Raw genomic sequence first — 18,130 nt, forward strand, 5'->3', positions numbered from 1 at the left:
GTTACTTAGGGCTCCTTAACTTTTACCCCATTCTCTTTGAAGTTGCCCTTGTATCTTCCATCCTCTGAAAAGGACCAAATCTGTCTTAGCAGACAATGCTAAACAGAACCTTCATGCCCCAACCTGTGCAGCTTTTCCAATGAGGGAGGTTAAGAAGTAGTCACAGGTCCTGGCCAAAGTCCAGGTGCTGAAGCCTAAAAGCCCCGTCGTGGTCACTGTAGTAATGTGTCCTGCCAGCACTCACCCCCGCCCCCACCAACAGCAGTCCTTTCCTGGCTGCTCTTTCAGCCGCTCCCTGCCCTTCACCTGGCACCCTTCCCAGCCTGGATGACCCATCCCTTCCCTTCTTCACTCAGCCAGTTCTTACACAGCTTTCAGGAACCTACTCACTGTGAGCTCCACCATGAGGACGTTCCTCATGCCCTCCGGCTGACCATCTCATGACCCCCCACCCCAAGCCTCCAGAACCCCCACTCCACCTCCTCTTCCACCTGCACTCCCCGAGGGCAGGGAGGAGGTGGCTGTTAGCACAGGGCCAGGCTCAAGAAACCCTAGAATATGGGAAAAGACTTCGCCCCCTCTGCCTTCCTATTACTCTTGTCACGCTCTCCTGCTTTTTAATAGCAGAGCCCTCACAGCTTCCAGTTAAAACCGACCATCCAATCACCACCACACAAGTTATTCACACCACTCTGAGGAAATTTTAACCAAATTCTTCACACACTCTTATAAGAGGCTACACTGCTCAGTCTGTTCAGGTCCTGCCTGGGCAGAGCGTGGGCTTCAGAGGTGAGGTGCCCAGGCTTAGGAGGTTTCCTTAAGGTGAACTGTGGTGGCAACCTGCAGATACGGGACCAAGATGGGAGGTCACCTGCCCTTTAAAAAGATAGCTCCAGCGAAACAAAGGCCCTTTTGTGTATGAACGTCAACGGTGGGTCTGGAACACAGTGGGGGCCAGGAGTGGTCAGAAGGGATGGGCCAAGGGGAGGGGGTGGGGGTCGGTGAACAGAGTCTACAGGATTTCTACCACTGTTTCTATCACCCTGGGAACCGTTTTTTCAGCCTTATCCTGCACCCCCCACCCAACACCATTCACAGCACTTCTGGAACCTGGAAAAAGAGTATGAGTTTCACATCTGGTCCACCTGATGTGAATGCACTATCTCAGAAAACAGCTGTTTTGAGTTTAGATCATATGAGCAGCCCTGTTAGTAGGGAGTAAAGTGGGGAGGGGGACCTTCAGGCACTCTCCGGACTCAAGGGGCTCCAGGTGACATCTGGGTTACACCAAACCAGAGCTGCCCCTGCAGTCTGATAAAAGCTCTAAACAGGAGTTACAATGACTTACCAACTTTGGTCACTGACCCTAAGAAAACTCACCAAGGATTATTACCGCTACCGATGCTCACATCGGACCAAGAACTACACAGGGAAAAGAAATAGAAGGAAAAACGGAAGATTGGGCTGTAAATAATTAAATAAACCAGAGCCCTAATATTTCTGGGACACTGACAGCTGCTCTGGAGGTATAAAACTTCAAAACCCTCAACCATCCTCAGCCTTCTGTCTTTAGGGCACCACCCAAAACACTGGACTCTGACCTAAGACAAGCAGGTTGGTATAACTACCAGAAGGTCCTGTACACACTCCTGTAAGAACTAGGGTTACTTAGAAACACCTTTATGGTACTCTCATTAGGGTACACAAGGGATGAAGTAATTGTTTAGCCTGAAAAAATAAAATTCATGAACTTACAAAACTCACCGTACTCATTGTGCTCTGTGGTTCCAACCTATAGAGGAGAAGGTGATCTATACCAAGACTTGCAGAGAAGCTGAATGCTCAACCTCTCATGCCTGCTCATTACTCATCCTCTGGCTAGCATAGGAATTTGTAGCCAAACAGACTTCCAGTATCTTCAAGCCCTGAAAAACAAAGATTATCAAGTTGATAAATGCTGCCCCCTGCATCATCGACAGCAAAGCTCAGTTCAATCATTTACTGGTCTTTTCTGTCAGCTGCGTGCTTTGCTGAACACTTAATGCAATTTATGTCCTTAATCCATGTTCTTCTTAGGAAGTAAGCATTCTTGTAAAATACAGGACTACCTGACCCCAAAGCCTGCAGTTGGAAACATTATGCCACCTCTTGCCCTCCTTTCTGGCCGTTGAAACCCCCACAGATTCTCCTCAGCCCATGGCACCCTCCCTGCCTGTCTGGACTCGCCCCTGTGAGGCCCAGTTGAAAGATAGGCTCTGGCCTTTGTCCAAGCTTGTGCCCACCCCCGCCCCACCAGGCTGTGCTAGGAGACAGTGCAAATGGCAGGGCCCCAGCCAGCTGCTGGTCATTGCATGATTCGCTCTGGTTAAACCCAGGCAGCCAGCATGGTGATGTTCTGTGACCCGCTGAGGGAGCAGGCAGAGGGGACAGAGCCCTGGTGTCTCAGTTAGCAAGGAGAAATCCTGAGCCCTCTCGCACAATCTGCGCAGATGCGGCTTGCCTCACTCAGGCTTAGCAAAGCGGGTACTGTGCCACTACTTTGACCGTGCGAGGCTAGGGACCCAGAGCTCACAGCCTTCAGTTCCTAGCTTCCCAGGATACAGTGACCGTGCCTCACTGCACATGCTCTGAGGATCCCTGCCGACTGGGAGGGTGGGTGATGCTGAAGCCCCCTCCCATCTGGAATCCTCTCTGGAGTAATGAGGAGATCAATAAACAAATGGAAACCCCCCCACCCCACAAAACAAACAAACAAACAAACAAAACCAAAACCAAAGAACACCCTCCTGCACAGTCCTGTACTAGCTTCTGGGAAAAGACAAGAGAATCAGAACTGCTTACACGTGACCTCACCAACACCTAGCAACCAGGAAGGAACAGAGCTTCCCAGGCCAGTCCAGAGCCCAGAGCCTCGGCCTCTTCCCAATGACTGGGAACTGTTGCTCTCTGGAGGAGCTGATAATTTAGGGGAGCAGATGAGAGCCACCAACCCTGATCCACCCTGTGTGCCCAGCTGAGACTTCTGTCACTGGCAACACGAGTAGACAAAAACCTAGAAACTGTGAATTGGGAAGCCAAGCAGGTTCCAGGAAGAGCAGAGAAGGCAGCAGATGCGGAGGCTACTGGAGAATGAGAGGCCCTTGCATTCACTCAGGGCCCACTGGAAGGTGACAACTAACCACGATATATCAGTGTTCAGGGATGTAGTGGATAAAGCAGCAAATGAGAAGCAAAAACGTGAAGCCAGGAGTCAGGGTGTAACCCGTGTAGAAGGGCTTCTAGTGGGGGAGGGCCTGAGCTCAGGGCAAGGCTGAGGGACCAGAGCAGAGTCAAAGCAAGGAGAAGGCTCTGGTCACCTGGTCCTGGGTGATAGTGGCTTGGACGTCAGGCTCACCCGGAGGGCTTGTTAAACTAGATTCTGATTCAGCAGGTCTGGGATGGGGCTCAAAACTCTGCACTCCTAGGCAATTCTGACGGTTCTGCTCCAGAGGCTACAACATGGGAACCCAATGGCCTAGGACAATGGCCTCGGAGCTGGGGAGAACTAGTCGTATCTGAGCGAAATTAATGCAGGACCACTCTCAAACCCATCTTTCTTCTCATCTCCAGTGCCGCTACCTCCTCCAAACGACTGCCCATCTCCTGGTATCCTTCTACCCTACTGCCAACGCGTCTCTCTAAAACATACAGCCGACCCCCACAGCCTTTCCCTGGTTCCCCATCACGTCCTAACTCCTAAGCATTGCCTGTGGAGGCAAGCTGGCCTTACAGTTAGAGCACTTCTCCAGAGCCAGACAGCTTGGACAGGGGTCAGGCTTCCATAACCCCTACTTGTGACCTCGGGCGAAACACTGAACTTCTCTGTGCCTTACTTCCTTATCTATAGACCAAGATAGCACCCACCTCAATGGTTGTGTGAGGATTACAGGAGTTAATGCAAAGAGCACTTGGACCAGTGTGCACAGTTTTAAAGGCTCAAGGACTGTGGGTGGGTATCACTGACTTGTTCTGCCAGCACCAGCCTTGCAGTCTCTCCAAATGTACCGCCCACTGAACAGCTCCACCCCTTTGCTCAAGCCCTAAAGTGCTGTGCAACACTGCACCCAATCCAGCTTTAAAAAAGAACCCAGGACTGCACATCTCCCCACCTCATTCACTTATCAGTATGGCTCCTTCCCCGGAATACAGCGATGAATAAATCCAGCCACCAGCTCCTATCTGGGGGTGGCTGCTGGCAGGCAGCTCAGCTGTGGTAACTGGGGCATATGAGCCAGGTGCAAAAGAAACCAGGAGGACAAGGAGAGGCCAGAGGAGGTTTGCCAGGAGAAGACACATTAATGGGACTGCCCAGATAGCCTCATCCAGCAGAGAGCAGACATCAGAAGCAACAAAAACTACAATCCTGCAGCCTGTGGAACAAAAACCTCATTCACAGGAAGACAGACAAGATGAAAAGGCAGAGGGCTATGTACCAGATTAAGGAACAAGATAAAACCCCACAAAAACAACTAAATGAAGTGGAGATACGCAACCTTCCAGAAAAAGAATTCAGTATAATGATAGTGAAAATGATCCAGGATCTCAGAAAAAGCATGGAGGCAAAGATTGAGAAGATGCAAGAAATGTTTAACAAAGACCTATAAGAATTAAAGACCAAACAAACAAGAGATGGACAATACAATAACTAAAATGAAAAATACACTACAAGGAATCAATCACAGAATAACTGAGGCAGAAGAACGGATAAGTGACCTGGAAAACAGAATGGTGGAATTAACTGCTGTGGAACAGTATAAAGAAAAAAGAATGAAAAGAAATCAAGACAGCCTAAGAGACCTCTGGGACAACATTAAACACAACAACATTCACAGTATAGGGGTCCCAGAAGGAGAAGAGAGAGAAAGGACCTGAGAAAATATTTGAAGAGATTATAGTTGAAAACTTCCCTGACATGGGAAAGGAAGTAGCCACCCAAGTCCAGGAAGCTCAGAGCGTCCCAGGCAGGATAAACCCAAGGAAAAACATGCCAAGACACATAGCAATCAAACTGACAAAAATTAAAGACAAAGAAAAATTACTGAAAGCAACAAAGCAAAAACAACAAGTAACATACAAGGGAACTCCCATAAGGTTAAGAGCTGATTTCTCAGCAGAAACTCTACAAGCCAGAAGGGAGGGGCATGACATATTTAAAGTGATAAAAGGGAAGAATCTACAACCAAGATTACTCTACCAGGCAAGGATCTCATTCAGATTCGATGGAGAAATCAAAGCTTTACAGACAAGTAAAAGCTAAGAGAGGGCTTCCCTGGCGGTGCAGTGGTTAAGAATCCGCCTGCCAATGCAGGGGACACGGGTTCGTGCCCTGGTCCGGGAAGATCCCACATGCCACGGAGCGGCTAGGCCCGTGAGCCATGGCCGCTGAGCCTGCGCATCCGGAGCCTGTGCTCCGCAACGGGAGAGGCCACAACAGTGAGAGGCCCGTGTACTGCAAAAAAAAAAAAAAAAAAAAAAAGCTAAGAGAATTCAGTACCACCAAACCAGCTCTACAACAAATGCTAAAGGAACTTCTCTAACTGGGAAACACAAGAGAAGAAAAGGACCTACACAAGCAAACCCATAACAATTAAGAAAATGGTAACAGGAACATACCTAGCAATAATTACCCTAAACGTGAATGGATTAAATGCTCCAACCAAAAGACACAGGCTCGCTGAATGGATACAAAAACAAGACCCAAATATATGCTGTCTACAAGAGACCCACTTCAGACCTAGGGACACAGACAGACTGAAAGTTGAGGGGATGGAAAAAGATATTCCATGCAAATGGAAATCACAACAAAGCTGGAATAGCAATACTCATATCAGATAAAACAGACTTTAAAATAAAGAATGTTACAAGAAACAAGGAAAGACACTACATAATGATGAAGGAATCAATCCAAGAAGACATATCAATTATAAACACATATGCACCCAACAAAGGAGCACCTCAATACATAAGGCAACTGCTAACAGCTATAAAAGAGTAACACAGTAACACAATAATAGTGGGGGACTTCAACACCTCACTTACACCAATGGACAGATCATCCAAACAGAAAATTAATAAGGAAACACAAGCTTTAAATGACACAACAGACCAGATAGATTTAATTGATATTTACAGCACATTCCATCCGAAAACAGCAGATTACACTTTCTTCTCAAGTGCACACGGAACAATCTCCAGGATAGATCACGTCTTGGGTCACAAATCAAGTCTCAGTAAAGAAAACTGAAATCATATCAAGCATCTTTTCTGACCACACCATGAGATTAGAAATCAATTACAGGGAAAAAAATGTAAAAAACACAAACACATGAAGGCTAAACAGTACGTTACTAAATAACCAAGAGATCACTGAAGAAATCAAAGAGGAAATCAAAAAATACCTAGAGACAAATGACAATGAAAACACGACGACCCAAAACCTACGGGACGCAGCAAAAGCAGTTCTAAGAGGTAAGTTTATAGCAATACAAGCCTACCTGAGGAAACAAGAAAAATCTCAAATAAACAATCTAACTTTACACCTAAAGAAACTAAATAAAGAACAAACAAAACCTGAAGTTAGTAGAAGGAAAAAAATCATAAAGATCAGAGCAGAAATAAATGAAATAGAAACAAAGAAAACAACAGCAAAGTTCAATAAAACTAAAAGCTGATTCTTTGAGAAGATAAACAAAACTGATAAACCATTAGCCAGACTCATCAGGAAAAAGAGGAAGAGGACTCAAATCAATAAAGTTAGAAATGAAAAAGGAGAAGTTACAACAGACACCACAGAAATACAAAGCATCCTAAGAGACTACTACAAGTAACTCTATGCCAATAAGATGGACAACCTGGAAGAAAGGGACAAATTCTTAGAAAGGTATAAACGTTCAAGATCGAACCAGGGGGCTTCCCTGTTGGCGCAGTGGTTGAGAGTCCGCCTGCCGATGCAGGGGACTCGGGTTCGTGCCCCGGTCCGGGAGGATCCCACATGCTGCGGAGCGGTTAGGCCCTTGAACCATGGCCACTGAGCCTGCGGGTCTGGAGCCTGTGCTCCGCAACAGGAGAGGCCACAACAGTGAGAGGCCCGCGTACCGCAAAAAAAAAAACAAACAAAAAAAATGTTGAAACAGGAAGAATTAGAAAATATGAACAGACTAATCACAACTAATGAAATTGAAACTGTGATTAAAAATCTTCCAACAAACAAAAGTCCAGGACCAGATGGCTTCACAGGTGAATTCTATCAAACATTTAGAGAAGAGCTAACACCCATCCTTCTCAAACTCTTCCCAAAAATTGCAGAGGAAGGAACACTCCCAAACTCATTCTATGAGGCCACCATCACCCTGATACCAAAACCAGACAAAGACGCTACAAAAAAAGGAAATTACAGACCAATATCACTGACAAATATACATGCAAAAATCCTCAACAAAATACTAGCAAACAGAATCCAACAACACATTAAAAGGATCATACACCATGATCAAGTGGGATTTATCCCAAGGATGCAAGGATTCTTCAATATATGCAAATCAATCAATGGGATACACCATATTAACAAATTGAAGGGTAAAAACCATATGATCATCTCAATAGATGCAGAAAAAGCTTTTGACAAAATTCAACACCCATTTATGGTAAAAACTCTCCAGAAAGTGGGCATAAAGGGAACCTACCTCAACATAGTAAAGGCCATATACGACAAACCCAGAGCAAACATCATTCTCAATGGTGAAAAACAGAAAGCATTTCCTCTAAGATCAGGAACAAGAGAAGGATGTCCACTCTCACCACTGTTATGCAACATAGTTTTGGAAGTCCAAGCCAAGGCAATCACAGAAGAAAAAGAAATAAAAGGAATACAAATTAGAAAAGAAAAAGTAAAACTGTCACTGTATGCAGATGACATGATACTATACATAAAGAATCCTAAAGATGCCACTAGAAAACTACTAGAGCTAATCAATGAATTTGGTAAAGTAGCAGGATACAAAATTAATACACAGAAATCTCCTGCATTCCTATACACTAATGATGAAAAATCTGAAAGAGAAATTAAGAAAACACCCCCACTTACCACTGCAACAAAAAGAATAAAACACCTAGGAATAAAACCTACCTAGGGAGAAAAAAGACCTGTATGCAGAAAAGTATAAGACAACGATGAAAGAAATCAAAGATGATACAAACAGATGGAGAAATATACCATGTTCTTGGATTGGAAGAATCAATACTGTGAAAATGACTATACTACACAAAGCAATTTACAGATTCAATGCCATCCCTAACAAATTACCAATGGCATTTTTTACAGAATTAGAACAAAAAATCTTAAAATTTGTATGGAGACACAAAAGACCCCGAATAGCCAAAGCAGTCTTGAGGGGAAAAAATGGAGCTGGAGGAATCAGACTCCCTAACTTCAGACTATACTACAAAGCTACAGTAATCAAGACAGTATGGTACTGGCACAAAAACAGAAATATAGATCAATGGAACAGGAGAGAAAGCCCAGAGATAAACCCACACACATATGGTCACCTTATCTTTGATAAAGGAGGCAAGAATATACAATGGAGAAAAGGCGACCTCTTCAATAAGTGGTTTCCTTCAATAAGGAAAACTGGACAGCTAAATGTAAAAGAATGAAATTAGAACACTCCCTAACACCATACACACACAAAAAACTCAAAATGGATTAAAGACCTAAATGTAAGGCCAGACACCATAAAACTCTTAAGAGGAAAACATAGGAAGAATACTCTGACATAAATCACAGCAAGATGTTTTTTGATCCACCTCCTCGAGTAATGGAAATAAAAACAAAAATAAACAAATGGGACCTAATGAAACTTAAAACCTTCTGCAAAGCAAAGGAAACTACAAACAAGAAGAAAAGACAACCTCAGAATGGGAGAAAATATTTGCAAATGAATCAACGGACAAAGGATTAATCTCCAAAATATATAAACAGCTCAAGCAGCTCATTATCAAAAAAACAAACAACCCAATCCAAAAATGGGCAGAAGGACTAAATAGACATTTATCCAAAGAGGACACACAGATGATCAAGAAGCACATGAAAAGCTACTCAACATCACTAATTATTAGAGAAATGCAAATCAAAACTACACCTCACACCGGTTAGAATGGGCATCATCAGAAAATCCACAAACAACAAATGCTGGAGACGGTGTGGAGAAAAGGGAACCCTCTTGCACTGTTGGTGGGAATGTAAATTGATACAGCCACTAAGGAGGTTCCTTAAAAAACTAAAAACAGAATTACCATATGACCCAGCAATCCCACTACTGGGCATATACCCAGAGAAAACCATAATTTAAAAAGACACATACACCCCAATGTTCACTGCAGCACTATTTACAATAGCCAGGTCATGGAAGCAAACTAAATGCCCACTGACAGACAAATGGATAAAGATGTGGTACATACATACGATGGAATATTACTCAGCCATAAAAAGGAATGAAATTGGGTCATTTGTAGAGACATGGATGAATCCAGAGACTGTCAAACAGAGTGGAGTAAGTCAGAAAGAGAAAAACAAATACCGTATATTAATGCATATATGTGGAACCTAGAAAACTGGTACAGATCCAGTTTGCAGGGCAGAAATTGAGACACAGAAGTAGAGAAAAAAACGTATCAACACCAAGGGGGAAAAGTGGCGGCGGGGGTGGTGGCAGCGTCATGAATTGTGAGATTAGGATTGACATATACACACTAATACGTATAAAATGGATAACTAATAAGAATCTGCTATATAAAAAAATAGATTAAATAAAATTCGAAAAAGATTAAAAAAATAAAGATAAAAGGACTGCCCAGCCAGCTGAGCCTCTTTCTCCAGCACATGGTGGTCTGCATCCGTGCATGCCCCCCATCTCCCATTATCCACTCAGTGGTTTAGAGAGTTATCTCTTCACCGTGTCACTCTCTCCAGGGAGACTCGCGGGTGGCCTACAGCACAACATCTCCTGACAGCCCTCAGGCTGGCCCACAGGTGCTCTCACTTGAGAATGGCACAAATGCTTCCCAATGCAACACCACCCGAGATGAGGACAGGACACCTGGCTTGAACAGAAGGTGTTCAAGCCAGGTGTTCTGAACACCTCAACAGGCACTTAGGACTCACAAGATCAGATCACACATAGTCCCAGATCCGCCGTACTTCCTGTTGCTAACCACAAGAAGTATCTTATGTTTGAGTATACAGCCATGATGCAGCTTTTGGGGGAAACCTTATCTATCTCAGTGGTGTCTCTTAGAATTGAGAAAAATCTGATAAAAATGTCACTGACAGAGGAGGGAGAGATAGGTCCGCTGAGCAAAGGGAAATAATTTAATGCACATACCTTGGTTGCTCCATAAGCCTCTTGCCTCCTACTTGTTTAATTTTTAGGTTTTCAAATATGATCATTAAAGACATGTCCTGCAACCATCTGGAGGGGCCCCCATTCCTCAGCTTGCACACCCTCCCTGCTCTCTGAAACCAGCCTCCTGAGCCCCAGCGGCTGCTTCCCAGAGCTTCCTCATTCTCCAGATTCTGCCACGCCCTCCCATGCCCAACGCCAACTAGCAATTTGTTCCATATCTGTGTTTTTCTTTAGGGGATAATAAAGGTCAGTGGTCAGACGACATAAAAAGTTGGAAGGCTGGCCGCCTTAGGGAAATCTGCCAAGGGGCTGGATTTCACCAGAGAATGGAGGTGGGAAGATAGGAAGATGCGGGGGGGTTTGGGGGGGGTGGGCGCGGCATTTCCAGCAGACCAGTTTGGGGACATGGAAGTGCAGTGTGTGAACAGAGAGGCTAGGGGTCATGGGAAAAGTGGCTCTCGCCAACTGCAAAGGGTTCTGGATCATGCAGGCTAATAGAGGTCATCAGAACAATAAAACTAACGATAGCTAAAACTCAGAGGCCACTTCTACGTTCAAGACACTAAGCACTTTCCAAGCACCATCTCCTGTGATCCTCCTCTCACCAAACAAGGAGGCACGTACTGTTATGATCACCATTTCACACACAAGGGAGCTAAGGATGACCAGGGGTTAAGTAACTTGCCCGAAGTCCACACCGAGTAAACACCAGAGCCTAGATTTAAACCAGGGCAGTCTGATGCCAGAAGCCCCCCAGCCTTAAACAAAGTTAAGCCAGAATCTGATGTATTAATTCCAGAAACAATATGGAACACAGATGTTTTCCAGGTTCCTCAAATTTAGTGTGTCCAGAAAGAAACTCCTTCTAACATGCCAGCACTCCATCTTAGCAAATGGCCCCACCACCCCTTGGTTTCCAAAGCAAACTGCAGTCATTCAGCAAGATCTCACTTTTTTTTTCTTTTAATTTATTTTTGGCTGCATTGGGTCTCCGTTTCTGCACGCGGGCTTTCTCTGGTTCCAGCAAGCGGGGGCTACTCTTTGTTGCAGTGTGTGGCTTCTCACTGTGGTGGCTTCCCTGTGGTGGAGCACGGGCTCTAGGCGTGCAGGCTTCAGTAGTTGTGGCTTGAGGGCTCTAGAGCACAGGCTCAGTAGTTGTGGTGCACGGGCTTAGTTGCTCCACAGCATGTGGGATCTTCTGGGAGCAAGGATCGAAACTGTGTCCCGTGCATTGGCAGGTGGATTCTTAACCACTGTGCCACCAGGGAAGTCCCAGCATGCCCTCACTTGATGGAAGTGCCACAGAGGATACTTTGTACCTAGCTCACCTCTTGCCCAAAGCAGATGCTCATGTTTACTGAAGGCTTGGAGGTGAGAGAGGAGTGGTAAATGTTGTCCCTGCCACTAAGAAAAGACCTGGGGTAGAGCTTGGCACTGGGAATGGTCAAGAAGGCCAGATGTCAGGAATCCCGAAAGCTCTGACAGGAGGGTGAGGGGAGACCAACCCATGCCAAGGTGTCTAACTGGTTATTCCATGGTAGTAATGCCATGAAACCGGGCTAGAGAAGGGATAAAAAGAAACAGGTGTCAAGGGTAGCCAGCTTTAGTTTTAGAAATGCTGCATGTGGGGTATCCAAGTAGAAAGGTCCAAAGGTAGCTGAAAAACTCAGAGGAGAGATAACTAGGGTAGAGGTAGAGGTTTTAGAATCTGTGTTAAAATCTGGGGAGTCAGGTAGAGAAAAAAGAAGCCTGTAAAGAGAATAAAAAGCCAGAAACAAAGCTTGGAGAACTTGGAGGTATCGGTTAGACAAAAGCTGGCATTTCAAGGAGAAAGCAGCAGTAAACAGGCAGGGGAACCAGAACGAGGCCAGTGAGCCGGCCACAGGGAGCTGGACACTGTCTACCAAGCAAGCGGAGGCCCAAACTGTTACTGAGGGCCAAGCTGGGCTGCGCAGAGGAAGTGACACTGAAGATGAGGCCAGAAAGTAACCGGACTTATTTAACAAACCAATCGGGTGGGCAGCAGGGCATCGAAGGGGAGAGGAATTATCTGCCCTAGACAAGTAGTGTGTCAGCAGTGAGAACTGAGGGCCACACAGTGGCGTGACGCAACCCCACAGGCCTCCTAACCCACACCCCAGGGGCAGGGCCATCAAGGGTTTCAGACAGAGATGCATCTGGAGACTGCGGCACCTGGGCGCTGAGGACCAAAGGGAAACTGGACATGTCAGAATGCAGACCTGCGTGGAGACTTAGAGGAACCCAAGCAAGAAGAAAACCGTGTGGCTTGGAGGTAGTGGAAAGACGTGAGGCCCCTGACTAGATGGGAGGGGGGTTGGTGAGGTTAGTACTTCAGTGTTCTTACAGATTTAATGGTCTACTCAATTGTGACGTTACTGTTAGAGGTTGATTTTTCTTCCCAGGAAGCTATTATGGACACTAAAGATGATACCCCCCAACTCTAGTTAGGAGTGTGACACACGTAATCATATATATGTGACGCCTATGTGGATGTGATTATATGTGTACGTCTACACACATGATGGTTAGAAACAGACTGGCAGTGTTAGACTAGAGCCGGATTCTGTCACCGTATCTCCCACCAGTTTTCCCACAAGCCAAGAAAGGAAGAGTCAGCAGAAAAGGGGAGGGGAGGGGTGCACCAGAGACAGAAGGAAGCAGCAACTATGCAGCGAGGCCAAGGGAGATGTCTCGGTGAGCAGCTCTGTCCAGCCCAGCCCACGGCAGGCACACAGAGCCCTCACACAAGCGAGGGCAGCCAAGGCTGATATAATCACTCACTGAAAATCTGAGACCAAACTCCCCAGCACTGCTTCCACAAGCCCCAGGCAATCTGGATTCTAAGGTGGCTCCTTGTGCGTTTTCCTTCCGGGAGAGGATACTCAGACACACTGGGCCACTCACTCATTCTGTGGGGCAACTGTAAAGAAGATCTCACTGTAAACTCATAAATGGCCATTCTGAGACACAAGCAGAGTGAGTCCGACTGAAGCGGCCGGGGCAACCCCTTCATGTTGGCATGGTAAAGGCAGAGAAAAGCCTAAATCCTACAGAATCTCATCAGGGTGATGCCAATTTACCAGCAACTGATTAGGCACTGGCTAGTACCAACAGTCTAGGTCACGTCTCTCCTTTTTATTATTTTGGCTGCACCTCGCGGCCTGTGGGATCTTAGTTCTCCAACCAGGGATCGAACCCGAGCCCTAGGCAGTGAAAGTGCGGAGTTCTAACAACTGGACTGCCAGGGAATTCCCTTCAAAGCTTCTTAAATGAACTTTGATGCCACTGTCACATCAACATCCAGACCTTAGTACTTAAGAAAAATATGAACGTCTTGCTTGTTATACAGAGGAGGGTGCATGGTATAGAGAGCAATGATGAGACTGGCCAAATGAGCTCCAGAGCCCTGCACAAATACTTGATCTCCATGTCTCAGTTTTATCATCTTCAATGTCAGAAAAATATCCCTTACCTTGCAGCCGTGATGATGAATCAAAGGGCCCAGTAGGTTCCCAGCACCCTGGAGGCACCCTATCATCTGAGTAATTCAGCAACTATGTACAGGTGCCTACTCTGGTCAGACACTGCTTCAGGGGCTAGAAATATAATGGCAAACAAGAGACATTCCTGGGGCTTCCCTGGTGACGCAGTGGTTAAGAATTGGCCTGCCAATGGAGGGGACACGGGTTCAAGCCCTGGTCCAGGAAGATCTCACATGCTGCGGAGCAACTAAGCCCGTGAGCCACAACTACTGAGCCCACGTGTCACAACTACTGAGGCCCGTGCACCTAGAGCCCATGCTCCACAAGAGAAGCCACTGCAATGAGAAGCCCGCGCACCGCAACGAAGAGTAGCCCCCACTCACTGCAACTAGAGAAAGCCCGTGCGTAGCAACAAAGACCCAACACAGCCAAATATATAAATAAATAAATAAATTTATTTATTTATTTATTTTTTAAAAGAGAGACACTCCTGGAGCATATACTCTAAGTGGAAAGACAACAATAAGTCAAGTAATAAATATGGATTACATCAGAAGAGCCAGAACCACAGCTCTTCTTACAAGCGTGAGTGCTACTAGATGAGAGCAAAGCAAACTTTCAGCCCCAGGAAGAAGTGGAACAAATGTTTCCGGCTCTCAGCAAGGCTTAATTCATTTCCAGAAAAGACTTGGCAGGATGTGGCTAATCACTCCTGCTTAGGCTTAAAGGAAGTTGACGAGCCAGCACTGAGGCAGTGGGGCAACCCTCTCCCAGTTATTTATTCCTAAAGCAGGCTCAGCAGCCTCGACCACCGATCTCCCGAGGTTTTTGCAGGGACTAGACTAGATCTGGCAAAAACAGAAAGCAGCTAACTAAGCTGAGAGACAGTAACTGGGTCTTTCACACATTAACCTTATGACCCTGATGAAGCAGTCAGTCTCAGAAGCCTGAAAGGGGCACCAGAGCCAAGGAGACTTCATACCTGCTCAGTGATTTGTCATTCAGGGAAGTTCTTTCCTTTTCTCCAAACAAAGGACCCATCAAGGATTGCCTTTTGCTTCTACTAGAGAAAAAGAACAGCTCTTTGGGCATAGCGATGTTCTACTTTTGTTTGCGATTCAGGTCTTGAGGTACAAGGCTCCAGAATTAAGAATGAACCTCAGCTTTTTTAAAATGATGAGAAAAAAAAATCCACAGTAAAAAGAATATTATTCAGCCTTAAAAAGAAAATTCTGATACCTGCTGCAACATGGATGAACCCTGAAGACATTATGCTCAGTGAAATAAGAAACAAAAGGGCAAACATTGCATAATTCCTCTTATGTGAGGTCCCAAGACATCAAATTCAGAGAGAAGTAGAATGGTGATTGCCAGGGACTAGGGGAAGGGCAAACAGGGAGTTATCCTTTAATGAATACAGAGTTTCTGTCTGGGAAGATGAAAAAAGTTCTGGAGATAGATGGTGATGGTTGCACAACAATGTGAATTTACTTAATGCCACTGAACACCTAAAAGTGGTTATAAATCGTCTATTTTACGTTATGTATATTTTACCACAACAAAAAAATTAAAAAATAAACTTCACCTAATGCTTTTTTCCTAGATAGTTTAAATAGGATTTAGTCGAGTATTCAGAAACACTCTGCAGTAGGTACAGCCCCAGAAACACCTGTAAAGAGCTCACCTGTATTGGGACCCTCAGTCTCCCCCATGTCCTGGGATCTGCAGGACACACCTACGACTCTAACACAGCCAAAGAGGACCTTGGCTCATTCTCTACTCAGCGACACTGTTCTTAGAAATTTCTCCACAGCTTCACATGCAGGTTTATGATCAATTTCCCCCAAATACTAGGTTGACCCTTTTGTCAATGAAACCCCTGGAGCCTGGGGGCGGGGGGGGTGGAGGGGTGCAGGCGGGAAGGGCACCTTACTTCTCTCACGGCCACGTCTGATGAGGCTGTATCAGTGATTGATTTGGAGGATTTTCACAACTGGGAGGGATATTAATAGACACCAAATTCAACCAACTAATTTTGGCAGCTCAGAAGCTGCCTACTTGGTCCTATAACTACTCCTTTGCAGAAGGGTTTCTCTGGCATAGCACAGAAGCAAAGCCGAGTGGCCTCTCCACCTCTCTGACCCCTAACTTCTGATTTTCTTTCAGTCACAGTGGTCTGGGCTCTGGAGCGGGCCAGTGATACAAACAAGGCAATTGCTGGGGGCCAGAAGCAAGGGTAATATAATGAAGGAAACCTAAGCTTTCCACCAGAGGTTGAAAAGATACCAGAGGCCAAGGGGACAAATTGACCTCAGGTGCGGAGGCCATTAACAACCTCCAACTCTAGAACTCACAGGAGGCAGGCACGCTGGGCCTGTGTGGATGGCACCCAAGCACAAAGCTAGGAATCTTAGCTGCTTCTACTGAATCACGAACCTGGGCTGGGCTGGGCTGGGGTGTATGTGTGTGGAGTAAGCCAAGAGCCACCAAACAGAGCCGACGTGCAGACTGTAGTGGCGGCGGCAGCGGGGAGGCAGAAGCTTATAAATGCTGGTATACCTACAGCAAAGGGCAGCCCAGCAGCGCCCCACAGAGGGAAGTCCCTCATCTGCATAAGAGGGGAGCTGGTCTCAAAGAGCACTGCCCCCAGAGCTCCGTAGCACAAGGCACAGCCTTCCATTCAGGCAGTTGCACAAGCGCGCTGGCTAATGAATGGATGCATGCAGTCACCAAATGGCTAGCCAAACCCAATTCTCTAAAGACATTAACCTTGGCAGTGAAATCCAGATCCTCTTCTCTTCAACTCTCTCCCTAGAAAGTAAAATATTAAGTCAATGGTCTTTGGCTCCCAGGACAGCAAGCACCTATTATAAAGGGAATGTTGGGAATGTTCTAAGAGAAAAAGCAGGAAAGCCGTAGGAAGAACATTAAGTGGGCCAGAGGAAGTTAAAAGCTTCACGTGGTAGCTCAAAAAAATCGGCCAGACTCCAAGAGGCCCAAGAATATTGCAAATGTTCCAAAATGATCGAACCCATTGCCTTCACGTGTATAGCCAACAACTCACCTGTCCGGCCTCATTTGTAGTTACAGACGTATGTTTTCCTAAAAATCACCATACGACACAAAAAGTCCACAGGGTTTATGGGAAAAAGTGGAATTAAGGGTATAACACCCAAAAACTTAAGATGGTAAACTTACACACACACGGTAAGAAGCTAACAAAAACCTAACAAAAATGACAGCACAGTTTGACAAATTAAATGGTTAAGAAATGCATACATACTACAACTATGGCACTTAACCAGCTCTGCAGCTCATGAGTTATTGGGAAATAGGGTGAGTGTTGTAACAAGAGACGTGCACAGGGTGTGGCTCATGGCACACACAGTCAACTGAGATAGCTGGTGGATGTCTGACGTGTATATAGTCTACATGGCTTGGTTCAGCTGAGTTCAATTTTCTGTTTACCTATTACCAATGATGAAATTATGCACACTAAACTCAATATTCCCGTTATATTCAACTTGTTTCCTAAAGTATCAATCCCACTGGAACAAATCCATGCTTCCAAACAAGTGTTTAAAGCAGAACTGACTGTACCTTACTTTTCAGGTACCCTGGATGTCAGTATCAACTCCATGCTCTTTCCTATCACAGCACCATAATTTGATACATGCTGTTGCCTTGCCTGCAAAGGTTCCCCTACCCCCATTCCACTTTGGGGAACTCCTCATTGTTCAAGGCCTACCTCAAAGAAATGTTACTTACATTTCTCTCACTCCTGACCCTAAATTTCTTCTACTGTACAAGTATGCTAAACATAACTCTATGTCAAATACTGATCAGGGCATGCCCTCTTCTTTGCACACCACTTGGGACAAACAGGGTGAAAAATAATGATTTTTCCCATTGAAATTAAATTACCAAGCTCATTAGATGCTTGAAAGAGATAGCAGATACTTAGAAAAGATAGCATAAAGTGTTTTTGAGAGGGGGGAAAAAAGGATGACTTTCAGAGATGAGAAAACTGGAGCCTGACATTGCAAGTAAAAATACAGTCACCTTGGGCTTCCCTGGTGGCGCAGTGGTTGAGAGTCCACCTGCCGATGTAGGGGACACGGGTTCGTGCCCCGGTCCGGGAAGATCCCACATGCCACGGAGAGGCTGGGCCCGTGAGCCATGGCC

The 18,130-nt window shown here is 45.6% G+C and overlaps 1 protein-coding gene across 6 annotated transcripts in view; it reads right to left on the minus strand.

Annotated features, from left to right (window-relative positions):
* The window catches only part of RNF4 (ring finger protein 4), a 42,910-nt gene that overhangs the window by 21,104 nt on the left and 3,676 nt on the right, over positions 1-18,130 (minus strand). For 5 of the 6 annotated variants that reach the window (XR_003432312.1, XM_027103924.1, XM_027103920.1 and 2 more), the window contains exon 2: positions 1,765-1,925. Coding sequence is in view for 5 of the 6 variants with exons in the window: in XM_027103924.1 (XP_026959725.1) it covers positions 1,765-1,773 (9 nt within the window). In the remaining variant the exon portion in view is untranslated. Of the gene's footprint in view, positions 1-1,764; positions 1,926-16,714; positions 16,757-18,130 lie in introns of all 6 variants that reach the window. The other variant, XM_027103921.1, reaches the window with a different exon arrangement.

This window comes from Aethalodelphis obliquidens, unplaced genomic scaffold (assembly GCF_003676395.1).
Source record: "Aethalodelphis obliquidens isolate GAN/ISIS:26980383/991018 unplaced genomic scaffold, ASM367639v1 scaffold6, whole genome shotgun sequence".
Lineage (NCBI taxonomy): Eukaryota > Metazoa > Chordata > Mammalia > Artiodactyla > Delphinidae > Aethalodelphis > Aethalodelphis obliquidens.